Source organism: Leptinotarsa decemlineata, unplaced genomic scaffold (assembly GCF_025532065.1).
Source record: "Leptinotarsa decemlineata unplaced genomic scaffold, Ldec_3_MD MMD2_tig00003192_RagTag_RagTag, whole genome shotgun sequence".
Classification (NCBI taxonomy): Eukaryota; Metazoa; Arthropoda; class Insecta; order Coleoptera; family Chrysomelidae; genus Leptinotarsa; species Leptinotarsa decemlineata.
Window position 1 is genome coordinate 1236630 of NW_027412582.1, and position 19023 is coordinate 1255652.

At 34.2% G+C, this 19023-nt stretch overlaps 2 protein-coding genes across 2 annotated transcripts; one reads left to right on the forward strand and one right to left on the reverse strand.

Moving 5' to 3' along the window:
- Positions 1-16345: 16345 nt before the first annotated feature.
- Positions 16346-17206, forward strand: LOC141483219 (uncharacterized). Its single transcript, XM_074177682.1, has 2 exons — positions 16346-16487; positions 16544-17206. Exon 2 carries the CDS (start codon positions 16556-16558, stop codon positions 17189-17191), a length of 636 nt encoding a protein of 211 aa, XP_074033783.1. The 5' UTR covers positions 16346-16487; positions 16544-16555; the 3' UTR covers positions 17192-17206.
- Positions 17207-17625: 419 nt separating this feature from the next.
- Positions 17626-18465, reverse strand: LOC111516622 (cilia- and flagella-associated protein 299). The gene has a single exon (XM_023172768.2). The coding sequence runs from the start codon at positions 18377-18379 to the stop codon at positions 17666-17668; it is 714 nt and encodes a 237-aa protein (XP_023028536.1). The 5' UTR covers positions 18380-18465; the 3' UTR covers positions 17626-17665.
- Between the last annotated feature and the right edge of the window lie 558 nt (positions 18466-19023).

The following is a 19023-nucleotide window of genomic DNA, read 5'->3' on the forward strand; positions in this document are numbered from 1 at the left end:
GTCATCACGTAAATCCAATGGGTTTCTTCGGGACCTAAGCCCCAAGTATTACCACAATTCCTTCGACATGTCCATAGACACAGTCTGGCTTTGTGTAAAACTTTTTCCAAGTGAGCGTTCCAGGTGACTCTTTTATCAAAGACAATGCCAAGATATTTCACCTCCGTTCCAAATGGAATGACCTCACCATTGAGGAAAATTGGCGTTAGATCGTCCAATTTTCATCTCTTGGTGAAGGAGATTAACACAGTTTTGCTGGGGTTGACAGACATAAGCTCCCTCAGGCACCAACTGTGAACAATGTCCAACGTGCTTTGGAGGATTTTACAAGCTACCCTTCCCGACGTGGACTTTGCCAGGATGACAAGGTCATCTGCATGAGCTTGCAGATAAACATCTCTTCTGTCGAAGACATCAAGCAGATTATCAATCAGGAGCGACCACAGAACGTGAGATAGTACCCCACCTTGGGGGCAGCCCCTGGTGACCCTGAACCTGATGGCCTCGCGTTGAAGAGTCGTAGTTGCAGTTCTGTTTACTAGCATGGCTTAACTTCAGCCAGTTATGAATTTGAATATATACTATCCTTGCTGCCAACCAACTGGGTTGTATGTGGTTCCACGCCAGACTAGCTCTATACAGTTTTGTGAGAATAGGTAAAATTATTTCCAGTCCGTTTTGAAGAACAGCTGGAAATATTAGTCCAGTCATTATAGTAAGTTCACCTCGGATTTTGGGATACCCAGCTGTAAGTCTGTAAATACTTGTATATTGACACCCTGAAAGTTGTCTCAAAACCTACATATGGTAGGGTGTACGCAACTATTAAATTTCAAGGTCAAAGGTCACAAAAATCGGTTTTTTGCGCTTTTTTTGTAAATATCTCATTTCCTGTGGGTTTTTTGCTATTTGTATTTATTATAAATATTGTAGAATATAAAATTCTCTACAAATTTTGTTGAAGAAGTTTTTTCATACGGTGAATCGTTTTCGAGATTGAGGGCGGAGAGCGCGCGGTCACAGGATTACTTCAGGTCAACCGGTGCCTCCAGTCGAAAACGCGCCATATATAGTTGATGAACTATCGATAAATCAATGATTATAATTATTTATCAATTTTTATAAACTATCATATTATATTTTATAATTTTTTCCTAACCTATCCACTTTTTATTCAGTATTAATTTATTTAACAACACTTACCTGCCCATGTAATTACAGAATTGTTAATGAAAATATAGCAATTATATTTGAATTTCAAACTAATCAATAACTTCTTACATGATGAAAAAACAAATAAATTATGAATTAATCTTTTTATTAAAGAATATCATTCAATATAATTATTTTCATTAAAAGTAAAAAATGGACTAAAGTTTTGTAGACTTGACGTAATGCATATAACGAAGATGATCGAGATTTTTCACAGATATCGGATCATTATAGACTGCCAATAAGGTTTGGGTTCCACTCTCTAATAATCTCTGGGCCGAACAGTATTCTTTCTCAAATGCTGCAGCTAGTTCATCCAAATTTGCAGTTTCTCAAAAACTCTTAAAAATTATTTTTTTCCCTTTTTTAAAAGCGCAGAAATTGTGTCACAGCCACTAAATGCGTGCAGAAATAAAATATGTGTTTTGGGATGAGGATAATTATCAAAACTTTTAGTCGAGTATATCTCCGTTTTTACATTTCCTTTCCCAACTTTTTTAAAGAAAATTTCTTGTTCGTAAGACAGTGTATGCCCAATTAAAATGACAAGTAAATCAATATCTTGTCCTATTATAACTGTAGTTTTTTCATTTGCAGTTTCAACTATAACATCCGCATAATCTCTGGCTTGTTTAGTAGTAATGTTTGCAGCTTGTAATTTTTCAATTAACATAATAATGAGCATATCTTTGTTATTTCGATTTGATAAGAATTTTTCTTGAGTAACTGGTACAACCATTGTTTCATCGAAACAAACTTCATATGTTTTTGAAAGTGCAGCAGGTCTTCTCTGCTGCTCCATAGCTTTTACGTTCTTACTGTAGTCTGAATATCCGTCAAATACAACAATTATTTTGGAACTGTAATGCCTGTGTAAATAATTCATGTATTTATCAAAAATAATAGAAAAACTATCTTTTTTGCTCCTTACAACATGACGAAGAAGAAATCCGACATCAATAATGAACGTCACATTATTTTCATTGGGAACAAAATCAACTGGGCTCATGTTGTCATACTATGACATACTATTTTGTTGTTTTTCTCATGCCATCATTATCAAATAGAGCTGTTGGATACGGACTCAATTTATATTGAAGATATTCTTCAAAATTACTTTCAAATTGTTCGCCGACAGTAATTCTTTGCAAGAGTAACAATGGATCCACGCGTTTTCGACCGAAGGCACCGGTTAACCTAAAGTGATTCTGTGACCGTGCGCTCTCCGTCCTCTATCTCGAAAACGGTTCACGTGTGAAAAAATTTTTTAAACAAAATTTGTAGAAAATTTTGTATTCTACAATATTGATAATGAATACAAATAGCAAAAAACCCATAGGAAATGACATATTTACAAAAAAAAGCCCAAAAAACCGATTTTTGTGACCATTGACCTTGAAATTTAACAGTTGCGTACACTCTACCATATGTAGGTTTTGAGACAACTTTTAGGGTGTCAATTTACAAGTATTTACAGACTTACAGCAGGGTATCTCGAATTCCAAGATTCTTACCTAATTCAAGCTTAAATGACTGGTGTATATACCATCCTCTCCGGAAGATTTGTTATCCATTGAAAACCTTTGTATTTCATCTTTCCTCGAATTTTTATTCGGTACTTTGATGAGCTGTCGCGAATGATTGGAAGCGCTGTCAAGAAGTATTACACTGTTCGCATCCTAATTTGGGATCAATATGTTTTCAAACCATTCCTCAAAAATATTGACTTTTATGTCACTTCTTTCGCAATGCACAATGATTAGTCGCGATCTTTTGTTCGTAAGCATGTTAGGCATACACATTCTCGAACCATCAGTCCACTTTTTCCTGTGTCGTGAGTGTCATACCAATTTTTGTCCAAATAGAAAACTGGCCGTTGTTCTTGTCTATATTTAGTTATTTGTTCTAAGTGTTTGTTTTGCAATTCCACTGCTTTCCATAAGTGCTTGACGTTTCTTTATTATTTTGAATCTAAATCCTAGTTTCTTTATTCAATTCTGAAGAGTTTTGCCTCAGAGCAGCTCACGTTATGGCTGGAAGTATTCAATTTCTTCCTTATGATTTCAATTGTAGAAATCTCGTTATGTAAAAGTCGTATATTGTTTTTATCAATGATTTTATTAGATGAACATCTAAAAGTTTTTATCACACTCGTTATTACTATTAGTACTTGTCCAAAAACGCCACATTTCAAACAAATAACACAAATTTTAAGTAATTATAACTGCACCAATATCGAATTTAAACACTCAAATCGCGATCAGTTCCTGAACTGAACACGACTCTTCAACCAATCATAAACCTCGATTAGTAAAAATTATCCAATACGAAGCGCCTAGTCTTTAGTCCCCGTGGACTACTTCGCTGCTGGTTCATTCCTTTTATTGTTTTTTTTTGGTATTTGAGAGTACCGCCACCTTTAAATATGCACAATATCATTTACTTCGACTACAATACACCGAATGCGCTTATATTATTTTCATCCGGGTATAGATCATTCGGTATTGTCTGGGAGTGAAATAATTTCAAGAATGCAAACATATCGCTACATCAAAGAAAGCAACGTAGTCGTCTCAAGCAAATAGCACTGCGATTCACACACAAAATCATTGAGATATGTCTACCCTCTATATTCCTTGAGGATGCCGCTAACGAGCCATTAAAATAGGGACCACGCTTTTTGTCATATTGCGTTGAAGATAGTATTAATAGGCGTCGGACTGGGGGTAATAATATACATTTTTCAGTGATATATTCTGTATAGTAAGGAATATATGGCTTTTTTTGCGGTTATAGTATCACATCACTTTGTTCGTATTCACTTTAAGAACGTGATTTTGAAGATATTTGAGAGTTGTATAAGGGTTCAGAATACTCGAGAGCAATCAAAAACATTACACAACATTCAAGAATACCGCAGATATTTTGGGAACGTTCCATATCATTGTGGAAGAACAAGTTGAGCAGTAGCCATATCTGCATTATCCAAGAAGAAGGTGTGATGCACTGTTAAAGTTTAATCTTCCTCTTGAAGATGATCACTTGGTGATCGAAACACGATCTGTGGCATCATGAAACAACAAGAAGAAGATTCCTGTCTTTACCTAAACAGCGTGTTCTTGAAGATGTATGTCTATGAATTTATAGAATAGTTCAGAAAATCAAACAGTCCAAATCTTACCTGTTTGGTAGTGGAAATAGTGTGAAATGTTCGGAAACATAGCGACTTTTTTTTTATTTATTGATTATCCGTTCGAAATATAAGTGTGTACAGGATTTGTCCAGCAATAAGTAACACATGAAAATGCAATGTCCATATCAATATAGAAACACTCTAAAATTAACGCATAATATAAAATACAATACAAAAGAAAACTATTTTATGATATAAAAATTTTGTTTAGGTTATAAAAACAACTATCAATTAAATACTTTTTAAGATTTCGGGTAAATTCATTAATTGTATTGAGCTCCTCAATATCTTTTGGTAACATTGAAGATATTTGGGCCCATCACATAAGGTGAATTAGAAGTAACCTTATATTTACAATACTGTATGTGGAAGTTATATTTTTGACGAGTATTCCTACTATATATGATTTCATTGGTGATAAATTTATATTTGTTTTTAAAGACAAAAATTGACAATTCGAATATATACATGCTGACAAAAGTTAAAATGTTAAATTGTCTAAATAAACTTCCGCAAAAGGCCCTTTTTCAGGCTTTGGCCATTATTCTCAAAATATACTTTTGCGCAACGAATACATTTGATATCGAAGTCGAGTTACCCCACATACATATACCATGTCTCAGTTTGGAAGCTACTTGAGCATGGTATAGTGCCAAAAGTTGCTGATCTGTCAATATATCTGTTAGGTTTCTAAAGAGATAACCTAATGAGTTAATTTTACTCGTTAAATTCTAACAGTGTTGTTTTCATGTCAAACATGCACCAATGGTAGTTCCCAAAAAATTTGTCTCTTCTCTTCCCAGAATTGACATGTTCTCAATTTGAAATTGACTAGGCACGCAATGTTTTTGTCGATTGTGAAATCTAACCAATTGTGTTTTATTAGCATTAAGGTAGAGAGAATTAGCTCCCCACCAGTTCATAACAGATTGGAAAGTATATTTACATTTGTCTAAAAGTGAGTTCTCATCTATGTCAGATACTATTAAAGACGTATCGTCGACATACATTGTTAAAGACATATTCCTAATATGTGATTCCAAATCATTTGTATTTAAAGCAACAATATAGGCCCTAATACTGATCCTTGCGGGACACCCATTGAAATATTTAACAAACTTGAATTACATTTATCGTAAGTACTCGTACTTTGGTTACTAATTGTAACATATTGTTGCCTATTTTCTAAAAAATGATGAAATCCAGGAATGTGCTACGCCACGATTGCCGTATGAGTGTAACTTCGACAACAAAGCATTATAATTGACGCAGTCGAATGCTCTGCTGAGATCACAAAAAATCCCAACAGGACACTCGCCTGCCTCCAAATATTCAAACAGTGTATCGAAAAAAAAAATTATTGCAGTATTGGTAGATCTATTGACTCGAAAACCGTGTTGATGATCTATTAAGAGTTTGAACCTATTCAAGAAATCCAAAAGCCTATCAAGATATGCGGGTTCAAAAAATTTTGAAAAACCCGATGTGAAGGTGACTGGTCTATAATCCATCCACATGAATATTTATTCTTAACTTCATTGCTCAAGAGGTAGAGAAGTTCTCCCGATATGAAAGGTTTGAGAAAAAATGAATTTTTATTCTTATTCATAATGCGGCCTCCTCATCGAATTATAACTCGCTTACTAATTGTCTTGGTGAGTTGACAAGGGAATTATTAAATGAATTCGCAACGAACTTAGAATTATCGTGTATGATGCTATTATGCATTATCTGAACACTTTCGTTTTTCTTCTTTTTGTTCTTTTCTGTTCACAAAAGTTTTTTAGATAGGTAGATAGATATTTATTTAATCTCTTATGGCTGCTTCACAACATGAGATAAGTCGTAACTGTCTAGTCGCTAAGTTGTTTATACTCGTCTAATGAATAAAAGGGATGGCGGATGAGAAACTTTTTCAAAGTAGTTTGAAATGTTTCATATTTGAAATGAGTTTCAAGTCTTCAGGCAAGAGATTGAACAAATGTTCTCCAGCATACAGGGGGCTCTTTATATTTTGCTTTCTTTCCAAGTGGTGCAAATGGAAGTCATTCTTCTGTCTAGTGTCATATTCATGGTAGTCACTGTTTCTGTTCGTGTTAGGAATCACACGTTGAAAGGTAAGACCTCGTTAGTCCTTAGCTCGCACAAGTTTCTCAACTTCTGAGAGTTGTCGTTCGTATGGGGGCGACAGATGATCTGATAGGTATATATTAATAATTTGTAAAGATAGATAGATGTTAGTGTTAGGATATTGTTTTCAATGAACTTGTTTCTGTACGTTTCTCTGTAGTCCAAATCATATATTAATCTTATGAATTGTTTTGATGATATGAAAATTCTGGCATGTGTCTGTAGCTCTTCCCCACACAATGATGTTACTACTAATGAAACTGTATATTAAAGAATAATATAGGTTTACTAGGCGATGCCTATGCAAAGTACAATTTGTTGAGTTTTTTACATAGAGCATCAACTTGTCCATTGAAAGGAAGTTTTTGGTCTAGTCCAAGGCCTAGGAATCTAGTTGATTCTGATTTGTGAACTTCTGTGTTACCAACATTTATATTGATAATTTATTACTTCGCTTAAGGGTACTAGTCAATTCAATGGAGACCATTTTTTTTTGCATTATTGATAAGATGATTTACTTCACATCAGTATGTAGATTCTCTCATTACAGTATTTATTTCAGCCTGTACCTAATTGATAGCTTCAGCTGTAACAACGATTTAAAAAATACTTCTATACTAAAACCAATAATGATTGAGAGTAGAAGTAAGCCCAGTTGACAGCAAATCGGGGGCGTGCTTATTAATTTTTGAGAGGGTTAAGAATGAAAGAAAAATTCTTAGTACAATTAGTTAAAATATTCATACACATTTTTTATTTATTTCATTAAAACTTTGCAATATCGTAATTTACCTAATCGTTGTAGTCATTAGGTGGGCCTTATGAGTACGGAGTAATAATCGTGGTAATTATAGTAGGTACCAAATAAATTATATATATATATATATATATATATATATATATATATATATATATATATATATATATGATAAGTGAACTCTTTATAACAATTCTCAAGCTTTCGAGTAACTTAAACTCATCGTCAGGGGTACTAGAAAATACAAATTACAAATTTTTGATAATAGAATATAATATAAATGTAAATGTATGAATTTTCGTCTAATCTTCTACCTCAGATTCGGCACTGTTGCTACCGCTATCATCAAAGTGAATAATTATGATTGGTTCAATATTGTGTTCAATACGGTTGTCTACGTCCTACATTTTTTGCTCCTCTTTCAAAACATGCTGCATGCATTTCTTCCAGTCCTCTGCAGAAACAGTTCGAATAGGTGATGTAGGTGATGGTGTAGGTGATATTGCACGTCCACTAATTCAAATGTTCTGTTTTTTCGTGCCACATATCCTTTTACTTGCGCCCAGATTAATTCTATTGGGTTTAATTCGCAGTGGTATGGTGGTAACCTTAAAACTGTAATTCCACGACTTAACGCCATTTCATTAACTGCGAATTTTTTATATTTGTCTGTGTGTAATTTTGTAAGCTGAAGTAGTTCTGCCTTTAAACTATCTTTGTTATATTGGATGTTCTTATTAATTAACCATTCTTGAATTGCTGCTTTTTTCCATGATTGTTTCGGTAATGGTTCTAAATGTCGACTATGGTATGGGGCATTGTCCATGACGATGACAGACCGAGGTTCCACAAGTTGAATGATGCCTTCAAAACAGTTTTCAAACACCTCCGCATTCATCTCTTCATGATAGTCGCCTGTTTTCTTAGATTCAAATATTAATTCACCATTTGGTAAAAATCCACTGTCGCTTCCTATATGCGTAACTATCAGACGACTATCTTTTCCAGATGGCTGTTTTAACCCAACTGACAAACCTTCAATAAAGGCTTGTCGTGCACTTGTTATATTACCATCCTGCCATACTTTTTTGACCGTATGTCCTTGGTTAACCCATGTCTCGTCCATGAAGTACAATTTTTTTTGAGCTTCCGAAATTCATCAATTTTTCTTAGATAGTTTCTTCTCCATGCTAATATTTCTTGACGTTCAATGAGAATGCTTTTCCTGTCAACTTTTCCGTATGTAAATTTCATTTCGTGTACAAGTTTCCTAAAAGTTTCTTTACCCATTTTTGGGACCAATTCATGATCGCTAAGTGCCTCCAGAACTATTTGTAGTGTGGGCATCTCATTTCTGAAAAAGAAACTGTGAATAGTTCTGCGTATACTGGTTGTGGCTTCTTCATCAATTGTGATTTTTTTCGTCCGCTACTAGTTTTTGGCGTTTGTACGTCCCCATGAATTTCTGCTTCTCTTAGTATTTTGTAAATCGATGATTTTGGTACACCGGTACAATCAGAGCACATATCAACTAATTTATCTTTTGTAATTGTAGAATTTAATGATGTAGAAATGCCCGGTTGGTTATTCGGAGGTACACACGTAGAATTACAGCATATATGCACAAAGTCATCTTTTGGTGGCTGATGATCTCTTTAAAGACAGTGAAATACTCGCAGTACAATTTGTTTTTCTCTTACTGACCGAGACTCCGACCGTTTTACCTTTTTCGACGTGAAAGGCCCGACCATGTCTCCCATTTTTTGAGTAGTTTGAGAACGGTGTAGAAATATAATTATGTAACGCTTAAACACTTATTAGCACTATTATTTTCACCAATTGTTATCACAACACGTCGATTGCTGACTAACTTAACTGTAAAACGTACAATTCACGCTGTATAATTCACAAACCAATGATACGCTCATGGCTGCAAGTACATTAGTGAGGACTGCAACGATGAGATGGAAGTTACGGTAAAGTGACAAAGACAGAAATATCGTTGCGTACAGCGTTGCCACTAGTTGTAATAAATATCTAACACTATACAGAAAATAATGAATTTTAACTGATCAGTAATCAGGAAATGTATAAGTATTACTCATTACAAGCTCATTACTGATTTTTGTCATAAATAATACTTTTTAATCGTACTAGTATTGTGTATTATCTATAATTTGCCACAACCTACAACTCTACTGCTTACTATATTTTGATTCTGCTATAAAATGGTAACGTAAAATTTAGATATGACAACGCGCTTAACTCTCAATCATTATTGGTTTTACTATAAACAATTCTCAGAGCGTGTTACCACGACAATCAAACATAAAACTTTAATCACCAATACCCGTTATAAGAGTTCACTATCAAATAATCTGTTACAAAAAACAGGTGTCTTTTCATAACGTCGTAAATCATAAGAGGGAAAAAAACGCCATTTTTCGTGACCCGCTCGATTCCCTATTCATGAAAAAATAACATCCAATACCTTTATTATATTACTCAGATACGTAAGGGTCGTTACATTTTTTATCGCGTGACCGAATTTTCCTTCACTTATTATTCCTAATAAATGTTAATTGAATAATGTACTACTATGATTTATATCAGTTCTTGACGAAAACTGATACTCGTATTTTTTTATAACCTAATAACAGGTTAGCGAGACTTTTATAATTTCATTTCGTCTTTCGTTTTTTAGTTCAGGAAATGGTCTGTTATCAGATTGGTAGGCGGATGCGTTTTTATCATTAAAAGTTCCTTCTACAATTTTAGTAAATGTTTCCGAGTGGGTTCCTTTGATTGAGTAATCATACACAGCGTGAGTCAACAAGAATCTCACATTTCTATCAGGGAAAACAATTTTTCGAATTGCTCATTTTTTTCGCAGTTATTTCGATTAATACAACCTTTTAAAAGTATTTTTTCGCATACTGGATAATTCAGCCGAGCGTGGCCAAACAAAGTTATAGTTTTTAAATAGAACACCCAGTATATGAATACGTCATTCGATGCCACATTTTTTCAACTCTCCAACGAATTTTTGTTTTCGAATTTCCATTGCGGCATTGCCAAGTTATTTCAAATATTGCGTACAATATTTTTTTAATTCACCACCCGCATATCAACAGAAATAAAGTTGATTTTTTCAAGAATAGTTAGTCAGCATCACTATGATAATTTTGGGAATTTCAACCTTTGGAAACAAAATACAGCGTGACACACGGTCGATGGTAGGTTAGAGGTTTCTGGAAAACGCAAATCATGATTTTTCTGAAAATTTCACCTCTCACATTTCCTTACCTGTTCTATCCATATAAAATATTTTCAACATTGCGGCGTTGCCATTTCTATCAAAAAGTCCTAGCAACTTTATTTTTTTAAATAGAACACCCGGTATATTAATACATTTTTGGAATCGCTCTGGTATGTTAATACTTTTTTGTTGATAATATCCTATACTTATCTCTATCTGTTTTCGAGATGAAAAATAAATTGTGCTAAATATGGTCCAAAACATAGCCTTAATTGAAATCAAGTACATCAGTACTCTGAATTCATGAAAAGTTGATATTTTTGAGATAGTTTGGACAAACTCGAAATATTCAAATAACACCAAGAAATCGACTACCTATCTTACAGGGCGTGCTAAAATTACTATTATTTCCATTGTGCATATAAGTAGTCGAAAGTTCATTTTTTCAAATGAAACCCCCTGTATATTACTCGGTAAACTGAAAGATGGTGAGAAATGCTTCAAGATGATATACATGTCCCTACACCTAAATCGTCAAGTTTTCTTAATAAAGCCATTTTTGTGGAAAAATAGTTATACCTACAAGTGTTGAAAGTGGCATTTTATTTTGTGAGTGGGGATTATTGCAAAATGAGCGTCAGCAAGTGGGCAAACTCACGAGCAAAATAAAATCACTTTTAACAAATGTATCATACAATTTTTTTTGTATAACGTTACTGCTAATAATAAAAATAATTATAGGGTCCATGGGATTTGAACACTCGATCTTTGTATTACAAGGCATATGTTACAACTACATTCGCCAACTCACGTTATTTTAAGGAGGATTATTGGTTAGTCATGAAGGACTTTCTACAGTTGGACTGAATACTACTTCGTCATCGTCAGTAACTTCACAGGGATTTAATATTACCAATAGCACGAACTGCATGTGTGAACTTTTCTAAATGATTTTTTGGTAGGTGTTCTGATTGAAGTGTTTCTATCAAAGAGATTTTCAATAACAGTTGTACAAAAAATAATTTCTAAAGAATTTGATTTCTAGGTAGCCGTGGAAATATCAAACTTATGACAGTTTGGTGACTTTTATAAGTAATTGATAAATGGCTATTGACGGTGTTTCAAAAAATCGCCAAAAATGAATGCAAATATTGATTATTCAAACGAAGTTCTTATGAAATTATTTATTATACACGGACAGTGTGATCAAATCATTGCCAGAACTTGTAGAAAATTCAACCAAACGTATCCTGAATTAACACCAATGAACGAGAGAAAGTTTGTAAGATTACAAAATAATTTCCTTAACTATGGCTCCATGTTAAAATCGCCTTCAACATTACCAAAACCTGTTACTTCAAATGAGGACAATACTGTTAACGTTTTGGCATATTTTTATGCAAATCCAGAAGCTTCCATTCGCAGTGCAGAAAAAGATTCAGGTGTATCACATGCTTCAGTACAACGAATTTTGAAAAATCACGGAATGCATCTGTAGAAATTTAGCAAAGTTCAAGCTCTAAAAGTAGAAGACTTCGAACGTAGAATGCATTTTTGTGAATCCCTTTTTATTCATACACAGAAATATCGGGAATTTTTATCAAAAATAATTTGGAGCGACGAATCAAAATTTACGAGGGATGGTATTTTCAATGGAAGGAATAAACATTTTTGGGCTGATCATAATCCTCATGTTACAAAAGAAATGGGTTTTCAAGAAAAATTTGACCTGAATGTTTTCTTTATTCTGAACAATAATAAAATTAGCTTTTTTATTTATGAAGACACACTGAATGCAGAGAGATATCTCCAAATATTAAGGACGACTCTAACCGATTTTCTTGAAAATTTGCCTTTAGAGGAATATAGTAATTCGTGGTTTCAACTGGACGGACCGCCAGCTCATTCCACCTAGAAAGTTTCCAGGAAACTTGACGAACTCTTCGACGATCGTTGGTTTAGGCGTTTAGGGCCGTGGGATTGGCCACCGAGATCACCCGATCTCACGCCACTTGAGATCGGGTGATTCTATGGGGTGTTTTGAAAGAAAGGTTATACAGTACTCCAGTGCCTACCAAAGAAGAATTGCGACGGCGAATAGTGCGAAGTATTGAAGATCTGGATCCCCAGGAAATTGAAAATGCAACCACAAGTCGCGTACAAAAAAACATTTTAAAGTGTTTAGAATGTAATGGACAACATTTTCAGCATTTATTGTGAAAATGTGATATTTTGTTAACAATTTTGTTATTTTGAATCATCCTATTCTGTTATTGTCTGTACTTTCACATGTTTTAGCCCACAAAATCTTACTTTTTACCTAGAAATGACTGATTTTTAGTACAGTTGTTCCCTGGAAACTTTGAGCCATAGTTAAGGAAATTATTTTGTAACCTTACAAACTTCCTCTCGTTCATTAGTGTTAATTCAGAATACCTACATTTGATTGAATTTTTTACACGTTCTGACAATGATTTGATCACTTTTTTCATGTGTATAATAAATAATTTCATAAGAACTTTGAATAATCGATATTTGCATTCATTTTGGAAGATGATTCGAAACACCGTCGATAACTCCTTGTAAATTACTTATAAAAGTAACCGAACTGCTATAAGCTTGATAATTCCACTGCTACATAAATCCAAATTCTAAAAAAAATAATGTTTTTAGAAGAAGCGACTTTATTGAGAAAACTTGACGATTTAGGTATAGGGACATGATATATCATCTTAAAGCATGTTTCACCATCTTTCAATTTATCGAGTAATACACAGGGTTCTTTCGGGGAACTTCTTTTAGTAAATCTTAGATGCAAGGAGGCAGTTTCCGTCACTTTCCCCTAAAGCATAGACCATTTGCACCAAATTTTCCAATACATGATTCATAATGAAAATGATTCAATCTACACGCGAAAGAAACTCCAACACATGGCCTTATTGACAAATTCCGAGATTCATTTTTTGATATAAGTCATGGATAATCGGGTTTTTAAAGAAAAAGCAGTGTGAATATTAATAGCTCTCTCGAACGAATAAAAATCTTTTATTTAGGTATATGTTTTATTCGAATTTAAAGATGGGAATGCCCTAATAAAAGAGCCTTTATATTGCCATATAAGACATCAGGATCCAGAGACACTCAGTGTATTCAGTCGCTTGGAAAGTGAGAGTAGGTTAATTGACGACAAAAACCATCACCTGCGTGGTCCAGCATCAGGCAGGAGGCGGATGCAGATGTGCTGCAACCGCTAATGTATGCAGGCCGGACACCTTCCTCACAAGGGAAGTGTCACACACATGTTTTTCGGGCCTGTCTAAGTGCATCAGCTCGTTTTTACTCGACCAATAATGACGAGGAAATTACCCCGATGGTACCGGACCGGTTAATCGGATGTAAAGGTTATACATAAGTATAAGTAATATTTTGTCTAATTGATAGCGAGAATGATTTAGAGTAATTCGAATCTTCTATTAAACAAACAAAATTTAAAGATGGGTGAAATAGTGGATCTGATTGAAATAATCAAATGTATTTTCTATTTGAGTAAAAGTTATGTTGAAGAAACATAATATATCTGCAGGATGATGGAGAACTTTGCTTGTTTTGATAATGGGAAAATTTCCACTAAAGTAATGATTTTGTTGAATATTACTGGAGTTTTTTCCCAACACCAAATCGTTATTTTTACACCTCGACACGCGTTTCGATCACCAAGTGACCATTTTCAAGAGGAAGATTAAACTGATTTTGTTGAACAAATAATGAATAGTAGTTGAACGAACAATGTTTATACATCATTGTTAGTATCTTTCTGATAGAGTAAAGCATTTCGAAAGTTCAAAATAAGTATGAATAATGCTGTACCAAATGAAATAAAGTTACAAATCAAAATCCTTCCCTCTTGTTTGAATTTGGTCATTAGATTCAATTAACCAAATATTATACTAATCTGAGTACCAGCATCTCGTTGGTAGTAATTTTCAGTTCTACTGAAAATTACTTTTCTCTTCTCCAAAACCTCAATATGTTTTTCAAGTTTGTAGATAAAAAGCATTACGTATAGTTTTAGTATATTGAGAAAATCACTTTTCGGCAGAATCAGAAATACAGAGTCAGTGATTGAATTTACATGAATCTCCAATCAAAATAGATCAAGTTATTGAATAATTGTGAGAATATATTATACTTTGTTCAACAACCCGATTTCTCAATACATTAAATACACTTTGTATCATTTTCTCAAATGGATTATTGATCTACTTACGTATCACGATTTTTTAATCAGCTGCTGATGGGAGTCTTGCGGATAATATTTCATATTCAATACTGATTATGTAAATGCCATGGAAAATTGTTCAACGTGAGAATGAGCAAAATATAAATAAGAATCGAGAAATTTTAGTACCAAATTCATTCAAACAATTGATAAATTATAGTAGACTTCTACAAATATTTAAATGAAAATATAAATTTTTCACAAATGGTTAATTCTAATATAAAACATTAACATATTTTATTATTTATTATTATTATTGGTGATATCTACTAAAAGACAATTAGAGTTGATTTCGAAACCTTTCACTGAAGTAATGATCTAAAATGAAAGAGAACAGAGATAAGTGATAGTCTACATTTTCGCAATAATACTATTGGATCAATTTCTACTAACTAGCTTAGATATTATCCCATAGAAATATAATTATTTTTTTTGTACACATCCAATTTAACAAAAGGAGATACCCTTATTTTTTGATAATAGGAAAAAAACAATGACGTACTTCATCACAGAAAAATTTTATTAGAAATATGACTGTGATGACAAAATTTACCTAGTTCTCCAATCATAACTTTCAGGCCTTCAAATCTATCAAATTTAAGAATTCTAGCATATAATTACTTTAATTACAGTTATTTAAGAAAACTGAATATGTTTTTAATTGTAATGGTATACATATTTATTATTAAAGTTATGAATGAAAGACATACCTCTGTTAATTTATTCCATCAATTGCTTCCTTGATTGAATATTTTTCTTTTGCCAATTGGGAGAGTCATTTCTTTCATTTCTTCATCAGTGAGCATTTTAGCTATGTCTAAGGTAACATCATTTTCTGTCTGAAAAGTATGTGTTTTATAGTTATTTATGTATCAAGGGAATTAGGAGGGCCTTAATTACCGATGGCAAAGTTTGCGTCCCGAGGGCCTCTGGCCCGAGAGACAGCAATTGCCTGAGGTTATTAAGGCTCATTAATTCCCGTGGTACATAGATAATTTTATTTCTGACCGATTTCAATAAAATTTTGTTCATTTTTCAAACGGAAAAATGTACCAATTCATTACCTTCCCGGTATATTTGAATCAGGTAGTTGATTATAGTAGAGTTTTCTTGTTGCTAGTTTGTTGCTATGTTACTTGTTTATAAACAGAACTTTGTTATCAAGCTGTGTTTGCGGTGAAAACGTGTTTTCTACCCCAAATATAATGGAGGATATTTTGAAAAAAGCTGAACAAGCAAGAGAATCATTAATTCCATCGAAAAGTGAAGCCGTATACCAAAAAGAATACAAGATATATCTGGACTGGCTGACACGGAAAAATGTTATGCCAAAAGATGTCACTGAAACTGTATTTCTGGCATATTTTCAAGAACTGGTAAGGAATTTTCTATGTTTTTCGGTAGATTTGGTAGTAATTGTGTTTATTCGTTTCAGTCAGAAACGTATAGTCCGAATTCTTTATGGACTAAATGGTCAATGCTAAAATCGATGGTGACTATACATGAGAAATGAGATATCACCAAGTTCAATGAACTACAGGCTTTTTTGAAACGGAAGAGTAAGACTTATAAGCCGAAAAAGTCTGCTGTTTTATCTTCTAAAGATGTTATCAGATTCCTAAAGGACGCTCCTAATGATATTCATTTATTGCATAAGGTAATTTTTTTCTTATTTTCCTTTTTGTGTGTATTTATTTCCTTTTTTTGTTATAGGTTGTTTTGATTATGGGTTATTTTGGAGGATGCAGAAGTCAGGAACTTTTGAATATGAAGATATCGGATATAGAGGACCGGGATTCCGTTATGGTAGTGAACGTACCGGAAAGTAAAACTGGTGTATCGAAGAAATTTACAGTTGTGGATGAAAAAGAGTTCTCCGCTTTGCCTTTATTAAGACTTTATATGTCTTTGCGTCCTAAAGGTATTGAACGATTTTTTTTGAGCTTCCGACAAAATAAATGTACATCTCAGCCAATTGGAAAAAACATGTTTGGGAAAATCCCCAGCAAAATCGCAATGTATTTAGGATTGCCAAACTCATCTTCCTATACGGGACATTGCCTTCGTCGCACTTCTGCTACTGCTCTAGCCAATGCAGGAGCAACTATGACTAACTTAAAAAGACACGGAGGTTGGAAAAGTTCCACGGTGGCGGAGGGATATTTGGAGGATAGCATCGAATTGAGAAATAAAACGGCGCGTATGTTGTCTACTTTGTCATCAGAAGAGGCAGGTACCTCGACTGTAGTGAACAGAAGCTCCAGCCATACAAAAGAAGAAATTGTTTCCAGTGGCGGAAGTAATTTTCAGGGAACATTTCAAAATTGTACATTTATTATTTGTAATGACGTGAATAAATAAAATATGGTTCAGTTTTCATTTCTATTTATTTTTACTTGTGAAAGGTAGAGGGAATTATAAAATCTATAATGTCCCAAGGGAGTTATGACCCTCTTTATTGATAGCGTAACTATGACGATATAAGCTTATAATATCCCGATCAGAAATAAAGTATATTATTAGGAGATAAATAATATAGGTATGTATTTTTCTACCTTTAAAAATGCCTTTCCTTTTCCTCAATAAATGTTATTCTTGAAATGATCCACAATTCATTTGACTAAGTAAAAGACCTCTTGAATTGAAATATTAGAGAAATTAAAATAAGAATTTCATTTTGTCTCCGCAAAATTATCATCTAATCGATACAATACACACGTCGTTTGGAATGAATGATATTTAATCAAAGTGATGAAATAAATTAGACTAAATAAATTTCTTTGAAGTAACAAATCTTTTTTTTCCGTGTAATCATCCTTTATTGTCTTTATTTATTCATATCCTTTGTCTCACAACATGATCGAAAATTATCACCAAGTCGTATAGATCAGTGTAAATCCTTTTCCTTGTCGTATTCGCCCCTGGGTCCACCCCTGGTGCAGGATTGATGATTTTCCTGTCGAACCTGTTTTGGAATATCAGTCCCTTCACTGGATCCTGCTGCACCTTGTAGTTCAACGAATCGTTCGACACTACTCTGCCGGATCTCCAGTGGTAGTACCCCAAGTCGGTGATTTTGGGCAAGATCTTCTTCTTGCCTCTGAAAAACGGTTTCCAATCCTCACTGGCTAGCTTCTCCCCGAAGTCGATGTACCCGGAAATCTCGAAACCAGCCTTGGTGTAATACTTCAAGAAGATGATCGTTGACAATATCCCCACTCTGTTGGAGCGTTCTCTGAGCGCGAGATCCTGATGCAGCGGATCCCCCTTCACCATCCCCTCACTGGACAGTTCGTATGGTTTGTATGGCGGGTAAAGGTAGAGATGCACGGCAGCTAGTCTTTTCTCGAACTGCTTCCTGCTGAGAGTTTCTCCTGAGCTCCTGTAGCCCAACTCCGCTATTGCTCTGGAAACTTCGATGCTCTGGAGGTAGCATTCGTCTTGGGTGGTGCCGAGGGAGTCTAGATAGTCTTCGTAGGACTGGAAGGCCAGGAGACGGCGATCTGCCTCTATTTGTGGGGAAGCCTTCAGATGTCCTCGACTTGCCATGACTTCCAAAGGATTCTGTTCATAGAGAGGTTAGTGCTTTGGGACGGACGTCAAAAAGTGACGTTTGCTAAAGTGTCACTTTGACAGAAACGTTGGAATTTAGATTGATTATTGATCTTGGAGCTCGCGCTAGTGTTTATAACGAATTTCTAGTAGACATGCGTATCTGAAGTCAAAATGCGGCATTCCGCAAGATAAACAGGATTATTCAAGATGATATCTTCGGTCTGCTGCCTTCTGGTGACATAATTCTTTGATATCAAGACTATTTTTCGAAATTATTTCCTCATGTACAGATGAACGGAACCAACCAAAGTTATGATTTCTCTAATGGAATACCCAGTATACAGCGTGACTCACGGTCGATGGTAGGTTAGACTTTTCTGGAAAACGCAAAGCATGATTTTTCTGAAAATTTCACCTCTCACATTTCCTTACCTGTTCTATCGATCTGAAATATTTTCAGTATTGCGGCGTTGCCACTTCTATCAAAACGTCCTAGCAATTATATTTTTTTAAATGGAACACCCCGTATATTAATACATTTTTGGAATTGCTCTAGTATTTTAATACTTTTTTGTTAATAATGTCCTATACCTATCTCTATCTGTTTTCGAGATAAAAAATAAATTGTGCTAAATATG